This window comes from Lathamus discolor, chromosome 7, assembly GCF_037157495.1.
Source record: "Lathamus discolor isolate bLatDis1 chromosome 7, bLatDis1.hap1, whole genome shotgun sequence".
In the NCBI taxonomy this organism is placed as follows: Eukaryota; Metazoa; Chordata; class Aves; order Psittaciformes; family Psittacidae; genus Lathamus; species Lathamus discolor.
In genome coordinates this window covers 4,024,230-4,047,472 of record NC_088890.1, presented here as the reverse complement: position 1 = coordinate 4,047,472, position 23,243 = coordinate 4,024,230, and the positions used below count along the sequence as shown (strand labels likewise).

Here is a 23,243-nt window from a genome sequence, read left to right as displayed (position 1 = left end):
CCAGTCACCATTTCGTATTTTCTATTTTGTTTTCAGTTGTGTGGTATTCGCTGGTTTTAAACCATCAAGTACACGCATCTCCAGCATGAACATCTTCCTGCATGGACATAAATGTAATAAGTCACGGATGCATGGGTTTGAATGGGTGCTGTTTTGTAATTCTGTAACTGCTCCTTTATTGTCAAGGCAGAGTCTGGTACAGGATTTCCCCTGTTGGATGTAACATTACTTAGCTTACAAAGCTGCCACCAGTAAGACTCCCAAGCTCAATGGATATTTTAGCATCACTCGTGTGAGATTTCCAGAGCACATAGCTTGAATCAGAGGCCCTCCACATCAGGCACTTACTGTACTGGTGATCTATTGAAAGGTTGCATGTCCTGTTGGCTAGTCTAATTTGCTGATAGGTAGTTTATGTCACCTAATATTTGATATTACCCCACACAGTTCCTTTACCAACCCATAAGCATTAGGAATTGTTTTTCTGAGTTAAACCCAGTGCCATTTTGACCTAGAGTGCAAGTGCCCTTTTATCACCTGTTGGGTTTTTTCCTAAGTAAGTGTTTCTTAAAATCAGTCATGTGGATATTCACATTGGGTTTCAGTTGAACCAGCTAGGTCAAATCTCTGCTTGTAGCTCTAGTTCCTATTCTTTAACCCAGCCTTCCCTTTTCTGGGTGTGAGCATCTATACATCTTCTCTTTTCATGCTGTATCTTGAGTCGTTTGCTTCTCATACCCTTGATTTTACTGCAGGTAAGCAGTTGTATGTTTTCCCTCTTTTTCTACTAACAGAAAAGACTTGCTTCTCCCCATTTTGCTTATTTTCGGTGTGGATGTGAAGGTAGGAGCTCCCTTCCATGGACAAACCCAGCCTTTCTTTGGAAAGCTTTTGTAATGGTGGTGATGGTGCCATTTATTTTCATGTTCTTTTTATATACTATAATGCAGTAATTAGATCAGTTGCCCAGTGAGCAACCCATTTCAGTTGGCACCAGGCAGAGGAGGGATGCAGTCCATGTTGCATAAAAGGGCTGCAGCTCCTGAAGGATTTACTCAGACCAAAAATGCCAAGTCCCTGTGGATGTCAGAGGGCTGCCAGGGTTCAGTGGCAGCTGAGCAGATGGATGTGGCCAGTGTGTTCAAGGGGAGAACGTGAAATTAGGAGAAAACCAGTGCACATGCTCTTGAGCTTTTCCACACACCACGGCTGAGCAAGACTTGAGCTACCAGCCATGGGTGTAGATTTTGTGTAATATCATTATTACTTGATTTTAAAGCAAAGATGTTGGTGGTGTTGGCATTTACCTTGCAGTGGTTGTTGCTCCCAAGTTAGTATCTAGTGTGCAAAAGGAGCCATTGACATCTCTTGGGATGCTGGCTCCAAGCTTGGGTCTTGTTTGTAAAATGTAGTGGCACCTATGAACCCACTTGAGTGAAATGAGAGCAATTCCCTTCTACAGACCCTGACTTTACCTTGGAATTCCTGAATAAGAAGGCTGTACCAAGTTCCTGGAAGAGAATTGTAAACCAGAACTATGTCACTGTATTGCTTTCATCTTTCCTAAAGCTGCTGACATATTTTTACGGGCACTTCTATGCCATCAAATGTTAAGACAAATCTTTTTTTTTCCTGAAATTAAACATTAACTAGCAAGCACCCTAACATTTGTTTTGGTTGTAAATAGGATTTTGTTTTTAAAACCTTCGTAATTCTTGTTATTTCAGTAGAAAACTAATTTTTACAAAAGGGATAAAATCAAGCATAAAAAAATCCCTAAGGTTCTTGTAACATCTTACACCACTGAGCTTGATTTTGTGGAGAATGGCTTTGACCCTTGGTTTTTGCTACGCTGTTCATTGTTCTGATCATCTTAGCTTTTTCCTCCTCATCTTTTTCCATCTCCGCCCAGCCTGCCAGGACGTTTGCACCAGCCCTAAATAGAAAGGCTGGTTTCATATCCATGCCTGTTCCCGAGTGGAACGAGGGAAGTTCGATGCCTTTTTAATCAGAACTATCCGTCACTGAGGCAGACCTGGGTACAGATGAATGTCTCGGGGTGGTTTTGGCTATGTGGCAAGCAACCTTACAGCTTAGCCTCCTCTCTAGCATGGAGCTAAGGGTTAGTTTCTGTGTGTGTTTTGTAGTGCTTCACACCAAGAGACGTGCAGATGCTTCTTTCACTGTGTAGGGAAGGTAAGAGGTAGCAGGGATGTGATGCAGAGCTGGGACTGAAACCCAGGCTTCTGATATTGGAGACCCAGGACTACCCCCTACTTCTGGAGCGTGAAATGCTGTGTTCCTCTCTGCACAAAGCGGAGGCTGGTGCTGTGTGCTGCTATGGCTGGTTCGATGCCCTGTGTTCAAAGGGTGGTGGGAGTTCAGCTCCAAAGAAGCTTGGGGAGGGCTGGGCAAGAGGCAGAGGAGCAGATGGTTGATGGTGGGTATCGCTCCTGCTGGCTGGGCTGCACCAGGGCAGGAGGCTGGTTGTGGCATGGTTCAGTGCTGTGCCAGTGTTACGCTGGGAAATGGAGTTTCAGAAGGTGAGAAGGTAGCCACTGGTTTTCAGTTAAAAAATGAAAGAACACAGCATCTGCCTGGCTGCCCAACCGGTCAGTGACTGCAGGAAGATTAGCAGAGCTGCCCGCCTGCCGTTCTCTTGATAAAGCATTAATAGACAGAATACAATAAGTAGAAACCTCGACGATATAATTGTTAATAAGCTTGGTCAAACACATTTGATATTCTTTACTTGGGCAAAACTATAACCCTGATGGTAACTGTGAGAGTGCTGCTGAATTTGGACCCTGCAGAGAAGTTTTACCAATCACCGTTATTACCGATTATCACTGATGTTTCTAATTCAACAATTAGGGTGGTGCAGAATCAATACAGCCACCATCAAGTGGGGGAAATCCTGCCTTATTAAGACATCTCGATTTAATTGTTAATAAGTGATACAGTGATTTGGGGGGGCTATTTTTGGAACTGCTAGCAGCCCGATGCTAGTTAGTATTTATATGAGTGATAAAGAAGGCTGTCATGACAAAAGGGGATGAGCTGCATTTTGTGTAACAGCAAAAAAAAAAGGGTTCATAGCTAGGTATAAACCATTGGAGTGTCCTAGATGCAGCGAGTGTGGACCTGTGTCTGATTCCATATGACTGTTCTCGTGTTCTTTCCTGGGGCATCTCTCCTGTTTCTGTATTTGACAGACCAGATGATTCCTTCTGGTCTCAAAATTTCACAGACACGTTCAACTGGTGCAAGTGAGAGACAGTCCAGCCCGGAAGGATGAGGCATCTTGGATAATTATAACCTAAATAAATGCAGTGATAAGTGCACAGAGTGAAACCACTGCTGCGAGCAGGATGGAGATGCTGCATGGCATTTCTTTGCTCCTGAAAAGGTGAAGGGAGCTGGGAGGGAGCTTGGTACTGGGCTGGGAGAGCATCTCTGGAGCAGCACTGTCCCACCGGGCAGCAACCGCCCAACCGCCCTCTTCCTTCTGCACCAGGAATGATGCTCAAGGCAAAATAACAGCACCATGTGTATTCTTCTGATGGGTTTTTGCTTTTTCAAGAGAGTCACAGGCTCTGTTTTGGGTAGGAAATGTAGTGAGCCTATCTATGCCTTGTGTGACAGCCCCTCTTGATGGAGCGCAGCTCTGGCGGTACGGCGCTCCTCACTCTGGTTTGCTGCAAGAAATTCACTAAGCAAAACCTTCACCCTTCTTTAAAGAAAGGCACTTGAAGCAAACAAGCCAGACTGCTGGTAATGCTCGTGCCAGCTGCAAAAAGGGGTGGCGACTACTAATACACTGCTAAACACTTGTGCTGGGGGTCGCTGCTCTAATCTCTCCCGTTTTACACAGAGCTGCGAAGGGAAGCCGTGATTGAGTGGTATTTCTGTGGTAGAGCCAATTTGGAGTCAGAATTCCTACTCAGTGGCAAACAGGTTTTTTCATATTAAATGGGGAAAAAAAGTTTGCATTTTGAAATTTGCACTGGAGTAACCATTCTCTTTGTTCCAAATAACAGTTATTTGACTGTGTACACATTAATCATTTCAAATAACATTATTTTACTGTTGTTTAACACACCATTAAATCAGCAGGCATTCTGATACCTATGAAAATTAAACTCAAGGAGAAAAGACGCATTTTGCTTTCTGACAGCACTGCTTCATGGTGTCTGGGACTGAGCTCTCCCATTCCACCAGCTGCGGGTGCCACACGTTTTATGGGGCAGCAGCTCTGCATCCCTCGGCATTGAGAGGCAAATCCCTGTTCTGGACTCAAGGGCATCAGTATGAAATGATGAAGGAGCAGCGGGTGCAAACGACACTTAGTACAGGTGCCTTGCTGCAGGGCCAGGGCTGGTTTGCTCTTTAGTCTGGAGCAGATCAGTTATTCCCTTATTGCTTTGCTTTATGATGATTGTGCAATTCCTCCTTCAGAGAAGTGGGTTTCAATCTGAGCCGGGAAGTATTCCCAAAGTGCTATTTTAATATTTATTTTCATTCGACTTCCTATTACTGTGGCAACATGCACTTTGAATTTCATTAGTTTTATGCATTTAGGTTCCCTTTTTAAACCTTTGTAAGGTCAGACCCTGCTTGGGTAAATCAACAGTTTATTAAATTTGAGATTGGGAGTAATATTTTTCCTCAGCCAGCTGTAGATCACAGGTAGTGAGGGCACTGGGGCTTCTGCCTTTTTGAAGAATATTTGTGGGCATTACTGATAATGTGCATATGCACCAAATTAGTCTGTAATTAGATAAACATCTTCCAATGCAGATTCATCCTCATGCACTCAGGGTCCACTGGCCACACATTACCTGCACTGGGATCATGTGGAGGGTGAGATGTACAGGACCTCGTGCCATGCTCATCAGCACAAGAGCTCAGAGCTTTTGCAGATGAAGCTGCTCCAGAGCTCCTTGGGGTGGCAAGGAGCACATTGAGCACACTAGGCAGGCTATGGGACTGCTGCCTGACCTCAGCATCGCTCCTTCTGGGTAGCTCTGGTTTCATAGGGAGCTCTTAGGCAGAAGCTCTTCCCTGTGAGGGTGCTGAGGCGCTGGCACAGGGTGCCCAGAGAAGCTGTGGCTGCCCCATCCCTGGCAGTGTTCAAGGCCAGGTTGGACACAGGGGCTTGGAGCAAGCTGCTCTGGTGGAAGGTGTCCCTGCCCGTGGCAGGAGAGTGGAACTGGATGAGCTTTAAGGCCCCTTCCAACCCAAACCACTCTGGTTCTTTATGGTTCTGTGGATTCACAGTTTTTGCTCTGGTGGCCTGATGCAAGTAGGTTGTGAGAAGATGGGTTAGTATGTATTGGCTGTCTCCCTGCAGGAAAGGCCCCACAGTCTACGTACCAGAGGTGCTGGAGAAGTAATGGGGAGCTCCTTGCTGTCAGGAGACTGAGCTGCCCCAAACTTCTCATTGCTATTTTATGTGCAACTTTCTGACTAAAGTTCAACTTGGAATACACCAGATAATTCAATTACATCTCTGCTGCTGGGTTATATAAGAGAAAGCTGAAATTGTGCCTCATTTCGTAAGGTAGAGTGTGTCCTTCTGCAGATGTGAGCAATTTCCCTGGTTCGCAGCATGGTTCCTCTGTGCCTCCTTGGCTGAGCTGGGGCTTCAGAGATGGAGAGGCGGCCGTAGAGGTTTTGTGTACCGGCATCTTTGGAATGTGCTAAACCTGGGCTGATGATGTGTATTTTACTGGTGTTTCAGCACGCTGAGGAGACCGGAGCAGCTGGATCAGGCCGCGGGCCAGCGATCAGCATCCCCCTCCCTCGCACAGACTGCACCCAGCTCCCAGAGCCCACGGGAGATGAGGGGCCGGGGCCAGCCTGGGCCGGCAACGGAGGCACCGCGGAAGACGCTGCAGGTGGATGCCCGGAGCCAGGGCTCGGGGAGGTCTCCGTCAGTGTCGCCGGACCGGGGCAGCACCCCTACATCCCCCTACTCACTCCCACAGATCGCCCCCCTGCCCAGCAGCACGCTCTGCCCCATCTGCAAGACAACGGAGCTCACCTCGTCCCCCGGGCAGCCCAACTTCAACGCCTGCACCCAGTGTCACAGCAAAGTCTGCAACCAGTGCGGCTTCAACCCCAACCCGCACCTCACCCAGGTAAGAGCTCCTCTGCCTCAGGCAGCCTGCCCGGCCTGTTCGGGTGGGTCGTGGGGTGGCTGCTGGCCAGTTTTCCGTGAAGAGGTTCTTGCTTTCTCCCAGCATAGAAACTGCACCTTTGGCTTTGGCAGCTGCAAAGCATTGACCAAGAGGAAGAGCTCTGCTGGCTAATTAGGGGATAATTGTGACAACATGAGCTTTAATGAGATGAGGGGGGTAAGTTATTTGAATGGATGTTGTGGATCACTAGAGAGGTCCAATCTCTGTTGCTGAGACCCCAGAACAGTTGGCTGAGGTAAGGTTTGTCTACACAAAATTGTCCTGAAGCTGGAGGACTCAACAGCAGGAGGGGAGCAGAGGGCTTGCTGGCAACCCCAAGGTGTTGAGCATCTTAGACCCTGACTCATCCCAGGTGATGTTTTGGTGGCAGATGAGTTTCAGACAGCATTCCACTCGGTGGCAGGAGAGAAGTGCGAAGTCGTGCACAAGATGATGCCTTGCTGGGGGAGCGTTTTGTGGGATGTGTGAGATGGAGGCACGGGGTTCCTGGGGGTGGATCCAGTGGCAGTGGTGAGCTGGGGGTGCCAGGGTGTGGGGCTCCCTGTGCCAATCCATCATGTCGGAGACCTGCCCGCAGGGTGGGAAGTGACATGGATGGTTTTTGCAGCTGTTAAGAGCCAAACCATGGCAATCACTATTCGTGGGCTTAATAACAGAAACTTCAAGCCAGGCTTTGGAAAGCCACTGTGCCATACCAGTGTGTATGAAAACAGGATTCGGGCACTGAAGTCCTTGTATTTCCATGTTTCATTGCTAGTAGCTGTTTCTGGTAAGCATGCAATGCTTGCTGCTGATAACCAGGCACGGTGGTTCCTAAACACCATTGTCTGAGTGAGACCCCAGCCTTCCAGTGTCTTTTCCCAGAGGAAGGGGAGCTGGGGTAATTGATACCCCTGGGTATGGAAAGACACAATTAGCTGGGTACTGCTTGTACCCCTGTAAAGAGTTATTTACCGCTATGAAGATAAGTATAAGGCCTTATAAAGGGCCTTGAGGTGGAAATTCAGGCTCCTGCAAGGAAATGCTATGGGCCACTTTTCTGTTTCACTTTTAGATTTGCCACACATTTGTTTTGTTGTCCAAGCATTGTATTGATGGTTGACCATCTATTCTGAATAGTATCCAGTTAGCAACTAAACAGAAATGCACCAACTGCTTGGTTTTCTGCTCTGCCTGGACCTTGTCTCCTCTGCCTTGCCCAAGAGCTTTCCCACAGAGGGCTGTGTCCCAGGTCTGTCTTCCAGATATTGAAGTTAAAATGCGTGTGTGCACAGAGTTTCTGCTTAGCATCTCTAGGCCATCTCAGCATCTCTAGGTCTCTGTGAACTGTGATTGACTGCAGAGCATTTCTAAACATCAAATCATAAAAAATGGGACCTGGAATGAAGAAAGATGCTTGGGGGGGGGGGGGGCAGTGTTGGTTGTTCAGAGTTTCGACATTTCAACAGCAAGTAACCTTAGGACTTGTAAGTAGGTCACTGAGGGAGCTGGGGATGAAAACAGAAAACAGTTGTCCAAGAGAAGCATTTGCAGTTCAGTTTGGCAGCTTGTGTGATGGGCTGGCTGGGGGAGTAGTGGTGGTTCTGTCTTGTTGAAGTGTGACTTGCTTTCTGCAGCAGAGTTACTTGCGCTGCTATTCCAGAGCCACAGAGAAAGGTGTCTGAAGCAGTTTGGTGGTGTTAAAAAGGGTTAATGGGAGGCAGCTCAGAGGTTTGTCTCTTTGTTGATGGTAGGAGTCAGGTTGGAAAGGACCTCCAGAAGTTGCCTGGTCCAACCTCCACTCAAAACAGGGATGAGGTGAGAGGGCTTAGATTTTTATTCAGTGGGTCTCAAACTCCCAAGGATGGATGTGCTGGTCCCACCTGCTTGACTGTCCTTGCAGGAAATAAAACATGGGCCCAGTTTGGTCCCTCCACCCATGCAGATGCTGTCGGATGGCTGATGATTGCTGAGGAGGCCATTTGTGGGGTTGTATTTTCCATTTGCATTTGTTTATGAAATGAATTGATTTCCATGTGAATAGTTGAAGTTTCTACTTTGTGCTGCAGTATATATGGATTTGTAGCTTCTCTTTCTGCTCTTAAGCCTCTTAGCAGGATTAAGTTTTCTTAGAAAATGTGATAGTTTTGACAACCAAACCCAAGAAAACCAAAATTGTGTTTTACTTGGTACGTCCTCTCCTCCACAATCTGTGGGGCTGCCTGGACCTGCAGGTGTGGCGAGGTGGGAGCTCCGATACTTGTTTGGTGTAATGATTTCTGAAACCATTTTAAGAGCCTGGTTTTGAAAATAAAGTGTTTATATAAGCTTGATGTGTCTTTTATATCTGTATGTATATGCTGTAAAATAGCTTATATATATATATATATTAATAAAATAACAACAGACTTGGTGTAGTCCATCATGCTCCATCCTGCCACTTACAATGCCAAAAGCAGATTGTTCAGAGGAGGGTTAACTGTACCTCCTAGCAGAGCACCTTAACTTGATGATGAGGTGGTACATTCTCCTCAGAAGCATGTATGTTCCTTTGAAATACTATTTCTTTCTTTATTTTATACCTTTTTGCGTAGCTTGATGGCTCTTTTGTCTTAAAGGTGAGTAATGAATTTCCATCGTGACGAAGCAGTTGGCCTCTGTGATATCTTGAGTTGATCGCTTGCTGAGAGGAAAAAAACCTATCTATTTTGGGGTTTTTATTTGCTGTCTTTTTGTTCCTTTGAGCACCAGCTCATTCTTGTTTCACAAGACTGGGCAAATAGCAGCTCCTGTCTGCTGTTGGTGTCACTCAGTATTTTACATGTAGACAATCGTATTCTCCCCTCTGTTCATCTCCGTGCTCTGAAATAACCACTGCCATCGTCTTCAGTTGGGTTGCGTGCTGGCGTGCCCATTGTCTCATTCATTCACTTATTCCTGAAGGTCAGCGCTCTTGCCATAGTTATTTTAAGCAAGGGGAAATGTGAAGCAGGGAGCTGTGATGGCACCATTGAAGACAAAGAGTTCTGAAAAAGCGTGGTAAAATGTAGCAGTTTGCTTACGCGCCTTGTGTAGGAAATAGGTTTTTGAATGGAGACGAGTTATTTTAAACGCGATCTTGCAGCCCTCTGTTCTAGGAGGCTTTTTAATTTCTCATTAAAACTTTTTCCTAGTTCCCCTCTGTGTTGTCTTTGAAGGTTTTTTTGGGCAGCTTGTTCTGCAGGAGCGTACCGGCAATGCTGTCGTCTCCTCGGGGGGAATAGCTCAGTTTCAAGCCAGTACAATACGTTTAGAAAATCCTTTTTTTTATACATCTCTCACTTTGTAATGCCACTCCTGTGGCTTTCGCCTGACTGATCCTGCAGCATGTTCATCTGATTGGATTTGCTCTGTTTGGTATCATAAGGAGTAACCTGCAGGCATCCTTTCTGTGTCTCTGGGGTTTTGAAGTGCCACTGCACACTGCTAATTTGATAAATTAATTTCTTCTTCAGTGTTCCCTTAAAATTTGTTGGGTTTCTTTTAAGTTGTTTCCTCCCCATCCGAAGCGCTAAACTGAGAAAATGTAGAACTTGGGCTGGATTTTAATCGAGGGCAGTGGCTCAGCATTAAGATGCATGCTTTAGTTAGTGCTGTAATGAAGCTCAAAATGTCTGGCTGCGGAACAGGTTTGGGGTTTTAGAAAATCTTTGTGTTCTCCCTTACGTTTCTATTGTGCTTTTTTTCAACTTGAAATCGTGTTCATCCAGTGCAGTTTCATAAGCGTTCAGATGCACACAATAGATGGGGTTTTTTTTCCCCTACCCTAGATAAAAGGAGCGTATTTATACATGTATGTTCTTCCCCAAATTACTTTCTTTTTGAAGCCCCTGCTTTTGCCTCTGAGCCATTTTGAATGTATTCACTGTATTTATGACTGTATGAAGTGGTGATGCTTGATAAACCTCAGTTCTTTCCCACGTTTTTAGCTCTCCTTGGGAAGACTGAAGAGATTCTTTGTACTTCCTGCATTATGAATATAATGTAATATGAAATATTTAAAATATTTCAGAATAAATCTGTTCCCTACATGCTCTGTGCCATGCAAATTCATCACCAACCTTTGATCACAGACCTTCAGCAAGTGAAACATGAAAAGTCCCAGGGAGGATTAAACGCTTGCTGGTTGGTTTCCCAACACTGGTTAGGGTCATTTGTCAGGAGAGGAAAACCTCTCAGCAGCTCCTGAGTTATCTGTGGAAGGAGATATCTGAAAAATCACTTAAACATTTTAGGTAAATGTTTAAATTGAATTGTATTAATGGAAAATAGACTATTAGCTGGGGAGATGAGAATGAAATGGTGTAAGTACGAATGTACAGTGTAGGGCTGTAGTTATACTATCATAATGTAACAGTAGGTGGTTTTCTGCTCAACAGTGTAAGAAAATTTGGGTAAAGAGGAGCAAAGAAGGAGCTGGGGGAAGCAGAGGGATGACAAGTGCTCAGCAGAGCATCCCGAGGTAGGAGCAAAGCTTGTTGGTGCTGGAGGGATGGCCTTGGTCCAAACCTTCTCCAGCCCAGCTCCACCAGCAGGAGTGGTGCCTGCCCACAGCATCACATCATTCATTTAGCAAATTACTCTAAACCACAACAAAACCAACAACAAAACAACCCCCCGAAAAGCCCACCACAAAACCCCCTGAACGTCACAGAAGTGACTGTGTTCATGTGCTTCTTTTCATAACAGCCCCTATCTCATTTGTTTCATTGTCTCAGTTTTGTACCTTGCAGCATCCTGATGTCCAATTTTCAGTAAAACATGCTGGCTTTGTGAATTAAAGGCACAATCTGAAATACTTATGCTTCAGGAGGCTTTGGCTTAACCAGTGACCACAGGTTCAGTGGCCCTGCAAGCAAAGGGCTGCGCTTAGTGGTGCCAGGGGGGTTATTAGTTCTACATTGAAACAATGACTGTTATTAATAGCAGTAAATCCCCAGTCTCTTCTTCTCATCTATCTCATCTCCAGCCTGTCATTCTTTGAGCATCCAAACATTTACAGGTCTCTGATACCCACTGCACTGGCCAAATCCCCTTTGGCATCAGTGGTTTTACCCTGGGGTCTCGGAGATGCTGAAACAATTTGATGGGAGCATGACTGTCATTTAGGTTTCTGTAATTTCTGTGGCTTGAAGCCATTATTTTACAATAGGTTGTGCTCTGACATGCTGGCCTGTTGCTCCTGGTTGTTAATGTCATGGTTACTGGAACTCTGGCTCACCCCAGTGAGCTCTGGGGCACCGAGGGGTGAGCACTAGAGGGTTGGATAAAAAGGGTATCAACTTGCCAATAGATAACTAACCATTATTTTTATGAGAGATTAAATCTCTCCTGTCTCTCTCTGCATTTTCAAGCAACCAAAGTGGTCCTTCTCCTTCTTGGCTCTTCAGTGAGGACATGCGGGCTGATGCTGGCATGGCATCTCCTAAATTTCCAAGTTTCCTCACAGTGCGTCAGCTCCATGTTTGATTTAGCTCATTGCAACAGCAGTGACGGCAGAGGAGGAGCGGCGAGGTCACATTTACATTGTCCCTTCTCTTCTCAACAAGGTTTCCTCCTGCCCTTGGGACCTCGCTGGCTATTCATTCTCCCACCTGTGAAGCAGCCTGTGTCCTCAGCCATTGGCATACGTGCAGGCTCATGCAGAAACATGAGGCTGCATTTAGACATTATAGTTCCCCCTCCCCTGAAAGAATGGGATTTGGGTCTGGAAGAAGCTGGATCTCAAAAAGCAGATCCTGAAGTGTTTCTTTGGACTGGCTTTCCTTGGGTGATTTCGACCACAATGTCCTGCTTGTCATGGCTGTGGTTGAAGAGTGGGTTGCTGGGGAGGTAAGACTGAAGGGCTGGCTCTGTAAGCACCAATCCTCCCTTCTGTGCACCTTTCAGCAAGTTCAGGAGCAGGTTTTTTCCTCCTGTGATCAGATCAAAACCCAGTTCACCCTCAGGCAGGCAGGATTAGTGTGCTGCTGTGGTGTTAGACAGCTTTTTGCGTGTGTACATGGTCAGGTTACACCCTCTGTCATGTTGCTGAGTCAAGTTGCCTGTTTCAGAATTACTTCTCTTTTGAGATCGTTCTCCTTCATGATACAGCTGTAAAAATAAATCTGTCATTAGCGTTACGTGGCAGATCCGGGAGGAATTTTCCATTGGATCAGGTGGTGCAAGAGGAGAGAAATGGGAGTTTCATTCCAATTTGGTTTTCTTTTTATGGTGAGAAAACATTGATAGGGATCTGGAATTTATCACCCTGGACAAACAAGTTCTGTGTGTGTGTGTGTGTGTGTGTGTATTTCCCTTCCTCACCGTTGCCCTTAAGTTTTTAATCCCCTTATGCCTACCCCAAGTGCCCCAGCCTCATTTCATCCTGTATCTGCAGTGTTGCAGTGAAGGATGCTTCTGTTGTTCATTGGTTGGACCTTTTTTTCCTGCTCTTTTTTTAATGGGGTGAATAGCACTGAATAAAGCAACTAATATGAAGCTGGATTGTAGCATTCTTGAACTTGCTGAGGCTTTCAACGTATAAATGACTCATTTGCCTTTCTGGCCCCTGCTGCAGCCTGAACAGGGGCTTCTCCCAGCCGCCTGGAGCAGTGTGTGATTGTTCAGCAGATCACAGTTTAAGTTAGAGCCAACACAAGAAAAAGCAGCTCATGAGTAATTCTGGCTGTTCCTCCCTGTGTGCCGCCTTTTGCTGCGCTCTGCGTAGATGATTCAAATAATGCAAAACTCCCTTGTATAAAATGTCAAAAGATATCTTGGCTAAACGGTTCCCAGTGACTAATGGGGCTGGTGCTGCTCACGTGGCTCCGATGAGCCGCAGCAGCAGGGACCTGGCTGCGGGGACAGCGAACGGTCTATAGGGACATGTTGAATTGTTTGGAGGGGACAGCAGAGTGTGGTTTCCCCCTCCACTGGCATGATGCTGCAGGGCAGAGGGGTAATAAAAGGAACTGCGAGTAAAGATGAATATTCCGGAGAGGTGGGAAGTGGCCTGCTTCTTTCTTGGTATCTTGTCGCTTGATAAATATCAAGCCCAGCAAGCTGCACGCACTGAGCCACCACCGCCCTGCATCGTCTTTCCCTCGGTACATTAAGTTACAGCAAGCTGTTTGCTTGGACAAGATACAGGTTTCCTCTGGCTTTCAGCTCACACATCACTTTGCCATTGAAAAGTGAGCTGAGGACTGGAAGCAGCTGACGAGCTCTCCAAAGCACAGCGGGGTACCGAGTCAGAGGGTCCCCCTGTGTTTGAAAGCTTTGTCGTGTCTGTTGCTTGCTTTCTGTTCCCACCTCTGGACATCCCCAGGCAGAGCAGTAAGATCACATACAGCCTGTGGAGGTGGATGGAGCTATTTTGCTCACACAGATGCTGCTTAAGGTTTTCCCATGTGAAATCTCGCATTTGGTTGAGTGTCCCTCTGCATCCTGCTCACTGCACTCAGAATATCCCGGAGAGCAGCAATGGCACAGGGCTTTACAGCCCTGGCTGGTACAGTCTTGTCTGCAGTGTGTGCTTGGTGGTGAAATGTGCTGCCTTTGGGGAGTGCTTAGGAGGAAACTTCCAGCACTTTCAGTGCCTCAGTGGGGATTGAGTTAATCCCAGCTGAATTAGTTCCTATTCACCATCTTTCTCCAAGCAGTAGAGAGCAGGGTGGTTGTAATGGGGGGTGTCAGATGCTCCCCAATAGTTTGTTGCACCCCTGTGGCCTCAGCGGGCTGTGTCTCTGATGTGGCAGAGGGTGTCCAGCAGGAGAGCCCCGGCACAGGAGATGCTGTGCTGCAGCTCTTCCCACCCCAGCTGGTAATGACATACAAGGTCCATCTGGTTCTTAAAGATAGCAGCGCTTGGCAGAGGTGGTGGCATCCCGGCAGTGTCTCTTTTGCTCTGAATTTCAGCTGATCACTGTTGATACTTCTAGAGCTGCATGGGCTCCCATCACCAGAAACTAACTTGCTTCTTCCTAACCCTGTCTCTTGGCCGTGGTCATGTTTAGGTGCTATAAAGGGATTTGCACAGTGTGGCAGACTGAAGAGCATCAGAGATTTCTGAAAAGAGCCCTGTGAATGCAGGGAGGTGTTTGTGGGACAGCAGGCCATGCCTGCAGATGTGTTCCTCATCACCTTAATCCAAGCTCGTACCACCTTGCTCCTGGATCTTGCCCTGCTGTCATACCTAGCTCCTCATCTCGGAGGTGTAATACGAAGCCATGCTCCAGGGCAGCCTTATCCTAGGGGGTATGGTGCTAATTGGACAATGAAAACTGGCTTTTTTAACTCTGCTAGAAATGCTTTATCTCAGCTGTAAACCTTCTGAGCAAGGACAGCCGAAGGGTGGGATGTTTCAGCTCTGGATTTAGTTCATGTTGTAAACAGGCTGTGCAGTTGCCTTGGCTTTCTGCTCCGGGTGAAATCAAAGCCAAGTTGTTGGAATGGCTCAACAGGGAAATCCAGAGAGTGAAATGTGGTCGTAATGGGATGGGAGTGGATTGTGCATCAGGTCTGTTTGTCAAAACGAGTTAAGGCATGGACTTTACATGGCAGTAAACCAGCTGGAAGTCAGTTTTGAAGATTGAATGGCCAGTGCGTCCCTTCCCTTCCTCCCTTGCCCCCTGCCATGTCCACACTGCCCATCTTCTGCGTCTTAATCAAGCCCCAACTACTTGTGCAGCAGCCCTGCTGCTAGATTGCAGCTCACGAAAAGCCCTCAAGACGGGAAGAAGAGTTAACATTGACTCCTTTCTCCCTTCCCACCTGCACTGTCACCCGCTTGCTATGTCCAAGCCATAGTGTTAGACTGGCCAGACCCCTGAGCTGGACACCTCCATGGAAGAGGCCTAAGCGATGGGCAGGAAAGATGTGCCCATCAGTGTTATGGAGTAGATGTTTTGGTGCCCACCTCCCTCCAGCCACCCTCTCCCCCTTCTAACGAGCAGGACACAGCATTCCAGTTACTCAGAGACAGAAGCTCAAACACTCGGGCTCATGTTCAGCAGAGCCCAGATTATTCTGAATCATCCACTATCCTTATCAGAGTGCTACAGACGGCGCCTGCATCACTCGCAGCACAGGCCAGCAGAGCTGTGGCAGCGCTCTGCCTGTTTTAATTGCCACAAGCGAGCAGCTATTTGAAGCCCTGTCCCAAAGAGCAAATGAGCTTATCACTGCACGTAACTCACTCAGCAAGAAACATGGGCTCATCACACGTTCCCATCCTGCTAAGGATGCAGATGTATAGGGGTGTACGTATAATGCATCAACCAGGTGGGCATGTTGGAGTGGGGCACTTCTAGGCTTGGCTCTGGGAATGGGAACTGTGCTTGGGATTTTAGTTTGGTTTTTTTTCTCCTCTCTCTTCATTGTGGAATACCCTGATGGCTAAAGACATGGGCTGGGGGGAGCTGGGAAGGCTGTGACCCTGCAACTCCTCAGGTGTGAGGTTCCTCTGAAACCACCTTCATCATGGCTCTGGGCTGCACATCGGTTCTGCTCAGCCCCTCCTGTCTTCACAGATGTGCCATGTCTCTTTGGCAGGAGGCATCCCATGTTTCTCCTCATCTCCTGCAAGGCACTGCTTGCTGCTCCTTCCCCCCATGTAAACATGATGCTCAGTAGATAAAATACCAGGTCTAGTGGAAAGGTCTGGCTAAAAATTACTGGTCTGTGCTAAAATTGCCCTTTGGAACCCATGAAGGGTTGGATTACCTGAATTTCTGGATTCCTCCGAAATAATGAGTGTACTTACTGTGGGGAGAGGCTTGTCCTTGAGCACGCCTGCCTCTTTTGCCCCAGTGGGCTGTGCACGCTCTACGCATTGCACAACCTTTTGAGCCTTGAGAAAAGCAAACACCCTTGTGTTTGCTGGAGCATAGTGCGGTAATGCAGGGCCAACAGTGCTGGGGCAGGGGGGTGCCCTCCTGCAAGGTAAAGCCCAGTTAAACTGAGCCTTCATGTAGTTCTGAGCAACCTGCCCGAGGGGCCTTTGGCAGACTGGGGAATGAGCCCTGATTTGGGGGGTTTGGAGTCCCAAAGCAGTTCTGAGATGCTGTGCCAGGCCTGCTAATGCCCTGAAATTAGTTTTTACAAACTCTACCTTATGTTCTGACCTGCCATATTAATTTTCCAGATGATGAGATTGTGGCTTTCAAATTGGAGAGAGCTTTGAGAAATATCACCAAACAGGCATGCTGCTGCTGCCATCTGTCTTTGAGCTGCTTCTGGGATCCCATTACTTGCTCTCAGCAGACAATTGTTATTGCTTTATTGAATTAGGAAGAAGAAAAGCCAGCGACTTCCGAAATAGCTGTTTTCCATAACTAATTCCAGGTGCTAAATTCTCTCACCTAATTTGTTGAGACCTGGGGGATGTGTTGAAATAATGCTTTATGCAGCTCCTGGGCGTGCAGTTTTTACAGGTCTGCCCAGAAAAGTCCCGTGATCTGGTAGTTTTGAAGGACGTGTCATTGGGAGGGCTCTGAACAGCCCCAGCACCACTGCATCAAGTGATCTCAAAGCCATGCTGCCCCAACCAGGAGCCAACACTGGGCGATAGGTTCCTTTCTGTAAAAAGTGAAGGCTTCATTGCCCTTCCTGATGGTTTTGGGCAGCTCAAGCTGTTGTCCCAAGTCTCCCTTCATTCTCCAGCTGACTCCTCTTCCCATGTCTTCCCGCTGCAGGCACTAGCCCCATGCCACCCAGCCTGCATCCCACCGGGAAGCAGAGGTCTCAGCACAGCAAGACCCTCTCCCTGGGCATGTGGGTTCCTGTGCGCTGATGAGCAGCATCCCCAAGGTGACGTTGACCATGCACAGTGTGGCATTTTGCATCCCGATGCCTGCTTCTCCTTGTCTTTCTCTGCAGAGTGCCGGGAGCCAGCCCTGCCAGGCACAGGGATTAACACCAGCAGACAAGGCTGTAGGCAGATAAAAGCTTATGGGAAGCTGGTATTTGTTGGGATGTAAAATGTTGCCCCCCCTCCCCAGTGCATGGATCCTGCTGCTTCCCTCTTGCTGGCCAACCCATTCCTTACTTGCCCGATTTAAGGCAGTTTGGGTGTGATTGCTCGCAGTCAGCACCGCTCTCACCATTCAGCTGGAGGCTTTGATGCACACCACTTGAAAATCAGAGGTGAGACCTCTCCAGCTGAACACCCCAAAATGGAGGGAGCAGAAATTGCTCCTGCTACCTTGCCTGCAAAAAGGGCCCTGTGGATCCGAGTCAGTCCTGTGGTAATTGCACTGGGTTTGCAGCTGGGGCACGGTGACAAGATTTATTGTTTCTCTCCAAAAGTGGTTTCTAATTAGCATTGGAGCAAATCAAAGTGGGGGTGAGATCAGCTTGAACTGTGCAGTTTGCTCCTCTATAGTTTCTTTCCTGTCTGGATGGACATGGAGTGGTGCCATTCCCGGTGCACTGCATTGCCTGTCACCCGGTCCAGTGTGCTCCTTGGCTTCAGCACTGGTGGATGGGACCTTGCATGGAGGTGCTGGGCACATTCAGCACCTACAGATGATGTGTTGAGCTCTAGGGCTTGAGTAAGAAATGCTTTAGTAGAAACTGTGCCCCTTTCCGGAAGCATCCTGCCAGAGGCATCGGATGGCTTCCCAGAGGTGGCTGTCACAGCTGTGATACTTTAATCAAAAATACACAATTTACAAGTGAGAGAAGGTTGGGTTTGGGTTTTTTTTCTCTTTGCCTGACAAATTAATTTGAGATTTCATTAAACCATGGTTCATTGCTGCACACCAAGCTGTCGGCTGTGATGGCGTGGACGGATGCCCTTGCTGAAGAGCTCTTAAACACTTTGCTCAAGCAAGCAACCTGATTTATTCCTCTCACAATTATTGCTCGGGTTGCGTGCACCACTTTATCCAATGCCTCTCCATCTCTCCTTCCATCTTCTCTTTGCAGCCACCAGTGCCAGAAATGCTGCTGTAGCTCAGTGCTGGGAGCACTGTCTCAGGAAGGGGGATGGTCCCCATGGTATGTGGGGTGCATATTGACATGTAGGCAATAAGGAGCTAAGGCCAGCATTGAAATAGCGGTTGATGGTGGTGTGTATGCACAAAAAGGGTGCTTGGGAAGGAATTCTTGCTTGGTGGGTTGGGGCAGGGGGGTGTTGCTGGTTGGTTGGGGTTTTTTTGTGTCAGCCAAAAGCTGCTGCTGCTATTTGCAGCTCTCAAAGAAAAGCTGAGCAGCCACAAAACGTGGAGGGAAGTTTTCCTTCTGTGGTACTTCCTTTAACTGAGCCATTGTTGTTTGAACTTTTTTCACTTCTGTAATGGTTTCTAGTTTTGCCATCGAGGATTTGGCCCCTCATTTGAGCAGGACAAACTAGCTTTCATGGTAAGCTTGCCCAGGGTTTAAGTTGGGCTGAGGGCTCCTAGGCAGATGGCTCTATGGGGATCCTTTGAGCCTCTCATTAGGAGGGCAGCAGAGAGTGCCCCTAATTGTGTAACTTCATATTTTGGCCTGGGTGATGATAGAAGATGCATCCTTTTGAACATCAGGATTCTTTCTGATTAAGAGCAGCTCAGATCTCAATGGCAATAATGACTGTAGGTCAGCAAGCAAAATACCATTATTTGAAGGACCAATTTTAGTCTTGCTTTGCAACTAGCATTCGTTTTTGAATGCAGGGTGATTGCCATTGTAAACTGGCTTCCAGTTAAGTATCCCCTCCTTAGAGGGTATATAGTGGCTATAAAAACCCAATTAATGTGGCTTTATGGGTATCTGTTCACATTCTAATTGTTTGCAGAGTTTTGTGTTAGAATCGGTGTATTTTGCTTAGTAGATGATGATGACTTAGGAGCTGGGTGCAGGTGCATTTGGATGGGGATAGGAATTCCAACACAGAAACCCTGTTCTAGTTTATTAAAATAGGTAGTTGGTGGCTGGACAAGCTGTTTGTGGTGTTTATGGCCATACTTGCAAGCCACTCAAGTGGGTGTCTCCAAAAGAAGGTGAGAGAGGAGGTGATCTGTAGGCTCCATTGATGGGACTGTGCAGGGCTGAGCTCTTTCCATAGCACATGGTCCTTCAGAGCTGCCTGAGCAGCTCCTAAAAAATGCACAGAAACTGGACCTGGAAATGCAGAAAACCATTAATTGGGTCTGAAGGCCATGGAGGTGCCATGGAGCCCCAGGGAGATCAAGACCAGAGATCTGCAGCACAAAGTTGGTGGCCAGTCACTTCTAGGAGACATTTTGCACGTTGTGGTCTTGGTGCCAGGACATGCTGCCCTGGATGGATGCCTTCTGCAGGGTAGCTGGTCACAGGCTGGTTTTACTGGATAAAAGAGCTGCTGTTCAGTGTTTATGGTCTGTAGGATGGCAAGTAACGGACTTAGACTGCAAGGAAGATTTAGGTTAGTATTTTGGGAATGTTTTCTAGCAGTGAGGATGGTTAAGCCAAAGCCCCTTTATTCCCCCTTTCACTGCCCACCCAGTAAGTCCACAAGTGATGGGGAGTTTTAAAGCTCAAATTAGACAAACATCTGTTGGCAGCAGTGCAGGTCCTGCCTCAGGCAAAAGATAGAACCAAAGCCTTTTGGAGGCCATTGCAGCTCTATCTTCTTGCTGCTGCAAGACATCAGGGTGGAATCTGGAGGCCCTTAATATGGGTTGGTTGGAATGAAGCAGCAGCATAAACAGAGCTCAGATGTGGGAGCATCTGTTGGAAAGAGCTGGGAGTGAGGCAGGGAAGGGCAATGCTGGGTGCCCAGGCTGGAGGAAACCCACCCAGCACCTCTCTTCTACTTCTCAGAGAATCATAAAGATGCTCAAGGTTTATGATAGGACCTCAAGCCCTATAGGAAAGCTTCTTGCATTCATCTGGGGTCACTGGAGCCCAGAGGTGGTACCTGCCCCTCTCACTGGTGGATGTGGGGTTGGTACAACAGTTTTCCCAAGCAGTGCTCAGTGCTGTGGTTCATTACCCCTCGCTGTGGGAAGGGGCTTTGTCATGGGTTTAGGATTAACCCTCTTTCTGGACACCTTCCAGGTCCCCCTCTCAGGTCTCTTGTATTTGAGCATGGCAAGTCCTTTCATCCCCCCAGCAGTTCTCCTTCCCCTGCCTCCTCCATAGTGTTCTGATTGCTGCCCCTCTTGATGGCCCCAGCAGGCCTCCATCCTCCAGTGCACTGCATCTTGCTGTGCTTCACTGCAGCTCTTTAAGCTCAGTCACGACCATCTAATGAAATTCCTGGATAAACCGGTACAGCCAGCTCCTGAGGAGGGGCTTGGGGGACACCCAGCAGTGTCTGGACCAGGAACAGAAGAGGGTATGTGCTGTGCCTGTCTCCTCCCAGGTGCACATCTGAACTTTGTGCCTATTTAATTTGTTCGGTATTTACAACCTCTGAGCCGCACAATAACCCAAGTGAAGGTGTGGGCTGTTGGAGTGATTCCAGGGATGTTAAGACCTGCTCCAGGCAGACTGTGCTGCTGCTCCTTTGGTATCAAGAGGGGTGTCTCGGGATCGTGGCATCTGCTTGCTTTCCCTTTGCCTCAGCCATAGATTTGTGTTCCATAGATTGTGTGGCTAGCTGGATTATAAATTATTCATGGCAGGAAACTTATCGTGTTTATCTGGAATAATTGAGCAATTAAGTCTGTTTAGGTATGTAAAAAGATTGTGCAATGGCTTGTCTATCTTCAGGCCTCAGATTCTGCAAGAGCATTTATTACATATTTAATCCAGAATAATAGAAAAGGCAGAAAATACATTCTGCTTTGATGCATCGATCCATTCTGATATGTTCATTTGCAGAAGTTGTTCATTCCAGCATATTGGCCCAGGATAAATGAGACCTAACTTGGCTCCTTCTGTCTGGAGAAAATGTGAGGCCATAACACCTGGTCTGTGACTCTCTGAAAGTACTTTGGGCTATTTACACAGGAACTGGGGCTGTCTTTACTGCTCAAGAGCTTCTGTCCCAGACGCTTGCTACTGAGTCAGAGGATCACGATCCTCTCCACCCTGACTGCTGCTGTACCATACTGAGATATTGATGCTGTCAAGGTAATGCAGTGTTTGGAGTGTAAAAGCACCTTCAAATATTCCAGCATGTTTAGTTTAGTCCCTGAGCTACAGCCATTATCTCCTATTGCTGTAATTGTCCGGGAAGGTTCCCAAAGGAGCCAGAAACTTTCAGACAAGGCTGCAGCAGGGACCACTCATAACTGAATAAATTGGAGCCGTGCAGTAAATGAGTTCTGTGTTGCCAATAGTAAACGGGGTGAGTTTATTAAATAGACTGTTCTAAATCTATTTACTGAGAGCAGCATATGCTCTATATCACCTCTGTACATGGTGTACCATGCTACAGCCAGAGAAACCCTGTGGCCTCATGCATTTCTCTGCTTTGGACAGGAGGTACCACTGAGTGGAAAGTTTTGAGCTCCTCTGCTCCCTCCCAGGCTGCTATTTTAGTGCTGCAGAAGACAATGAGTGAGCAGGACCAGAGGCTCCTGTTACTCTGGATGTCTGTCCTTCAGCAGCAGCAGAAGGCAAAGCAAGCCATTAGGCTTTCCTTGACTGAGAAGGGCTTGTGTGGAAGTCCTGCATTACAGAGCGGGAGCGGACCTGGGGCTGCACTTAGAGCACATCAGTGTGCAGAGCTCGAGAGGTTGAAACCTGGAGTGAGTTCTTTGCCATCCTCCCTGACCAGGCCCAGGAGACAGCATCCTCTGAGCACGCACAGATGTCCAAACCTTTCGTGCTCTCCTGCAGACAAGGAACAAAGGCTGTCTAAACAGGAGCTAGTGAGGCAGCAAATTGCACAAGAAACATTCCCTAATGAACTGGAAGGACTTGTCCCTTCGCCTCGGGCAGTGGCACTGCTTAGCTAGGCAGTGCCTTGCGTTGGCGGGGGGACCCGTGCTCCCAGGGAGCAGAGGAGCAGCTCTGGGTGAAGGTTTCCTCCTGCCCATCTGCTTCTCTCCACCAGCAAGGGCAAGGAGTGAAGAAGGGGATGGTTTTGCTTACCGAGGAGCTAGCAGCTCGATCGCCGCCTTAGCCATGGGGATGCTGCTGGGGGAGCACCGCAATGGCACAGCAAGGTTAGTTGCAAAGCTGCTCAGCGTGCAGTTATGTTCTTTGAACGTTTGCTTCATCTCTGCATGGTGTGGACAAAGATCATCCAAACAGCAAGGCACAGGAGCTGGAGGTTGAGGGTCTGCAGAGCCTTGTGTGGGTTAATGCCTCCTGAGGCCCTTTGGGGAGAGGAGAGGACTTGCTCTAGCAGCCTTCTCCTGGGAGTGCTAACTAGAGAAAAGGAAGCTGGTTAAGGAGTGACTAATAGGATGAAATGGCACTGTCTGATTCCGCAGCTCGGTTCTCAGGACAAACGCGGTTTCCCATCTGTTATTTACAGTGCAGGAGATGAGTTTGGGGGTTGGTTCCTCTCGCTCGCCAGCAAGCGAGCAAGTTGATTATTTTCTGGCAAGTGTTAGCAGGATGATTGCTGACTGCTTCGGTGGCTTCCCCTTCTGGGCAGGAGTGCTAAGGACTGGGTTTTATTTGTATTGAGATGTTTGAAGATAAAGATGAGCATAAGGTGGCCTTTTTCAGAAGTGCCTCAGTGACCAATCCCCCTGTCAATTAAGTGCCAGAGCACTCCTAATTGCACAGTTCCTCTGGAGGCCTGGGTTCTCCTTAAACTGTGCTTTAGATTTGGACCAGGAAGCCTCAGCCCACACTGCCTGTGTGTTTGCATCCGCCTCCTCTCCACCTGGATGCAGGCATGAATTTTGGTGATGTCTTGACATGCAGCCTGGCCACAGATACATGACAATTCCTGCACCCTGGACCATTCGTGGTCCTCCATAGGTGCCTTAGGAGACTTCATCTCCTCACCTTATCCACTCCCCCCACATCACACCACACTTCAGCCTCCCACGGGATGCTTTGCAGGCTTCTCATGTCATCCGCTCGCAGGCTGCACACTGATCCCAACAGGAGCTGTTTTTCCTACCCTCAGCATGTGAGCTTCATGGCAAGCTGTCCCTGTGCTGCTGT

The 23,243-nt window shown here is 47.7% G+C and overlaps 1 protein-coding gene across 2 annotated transcripts in view; it reads left to right on the top strand.

Moving 5' to 3' along the window:
* BSN (bassoon presynaptic cytomatrix protein) overlaps positions 1 to 23,243 on the top strand; it is a 96,783-nt gene that overhangs the window by 18,187 nt on the left and 55,353 nt on the right. The window contains exon 2 of one of the 2 annotated variants that reach the window (XM_065687749.1): positions 5,744 to 6,143. In XM_065687749.1, the coding sequence (XP_065543821.1) occupies positions 5,744 to 6,143 (400 nt within the window). Of the gene's footprint in view, positions 1 to 5,743; positions 6,144 to 6,379; positions 6,439 to 23,243 lie in introns of those variants that run through there. The other variant, XM_065687750.1, reaches the window with a different exon arrangement.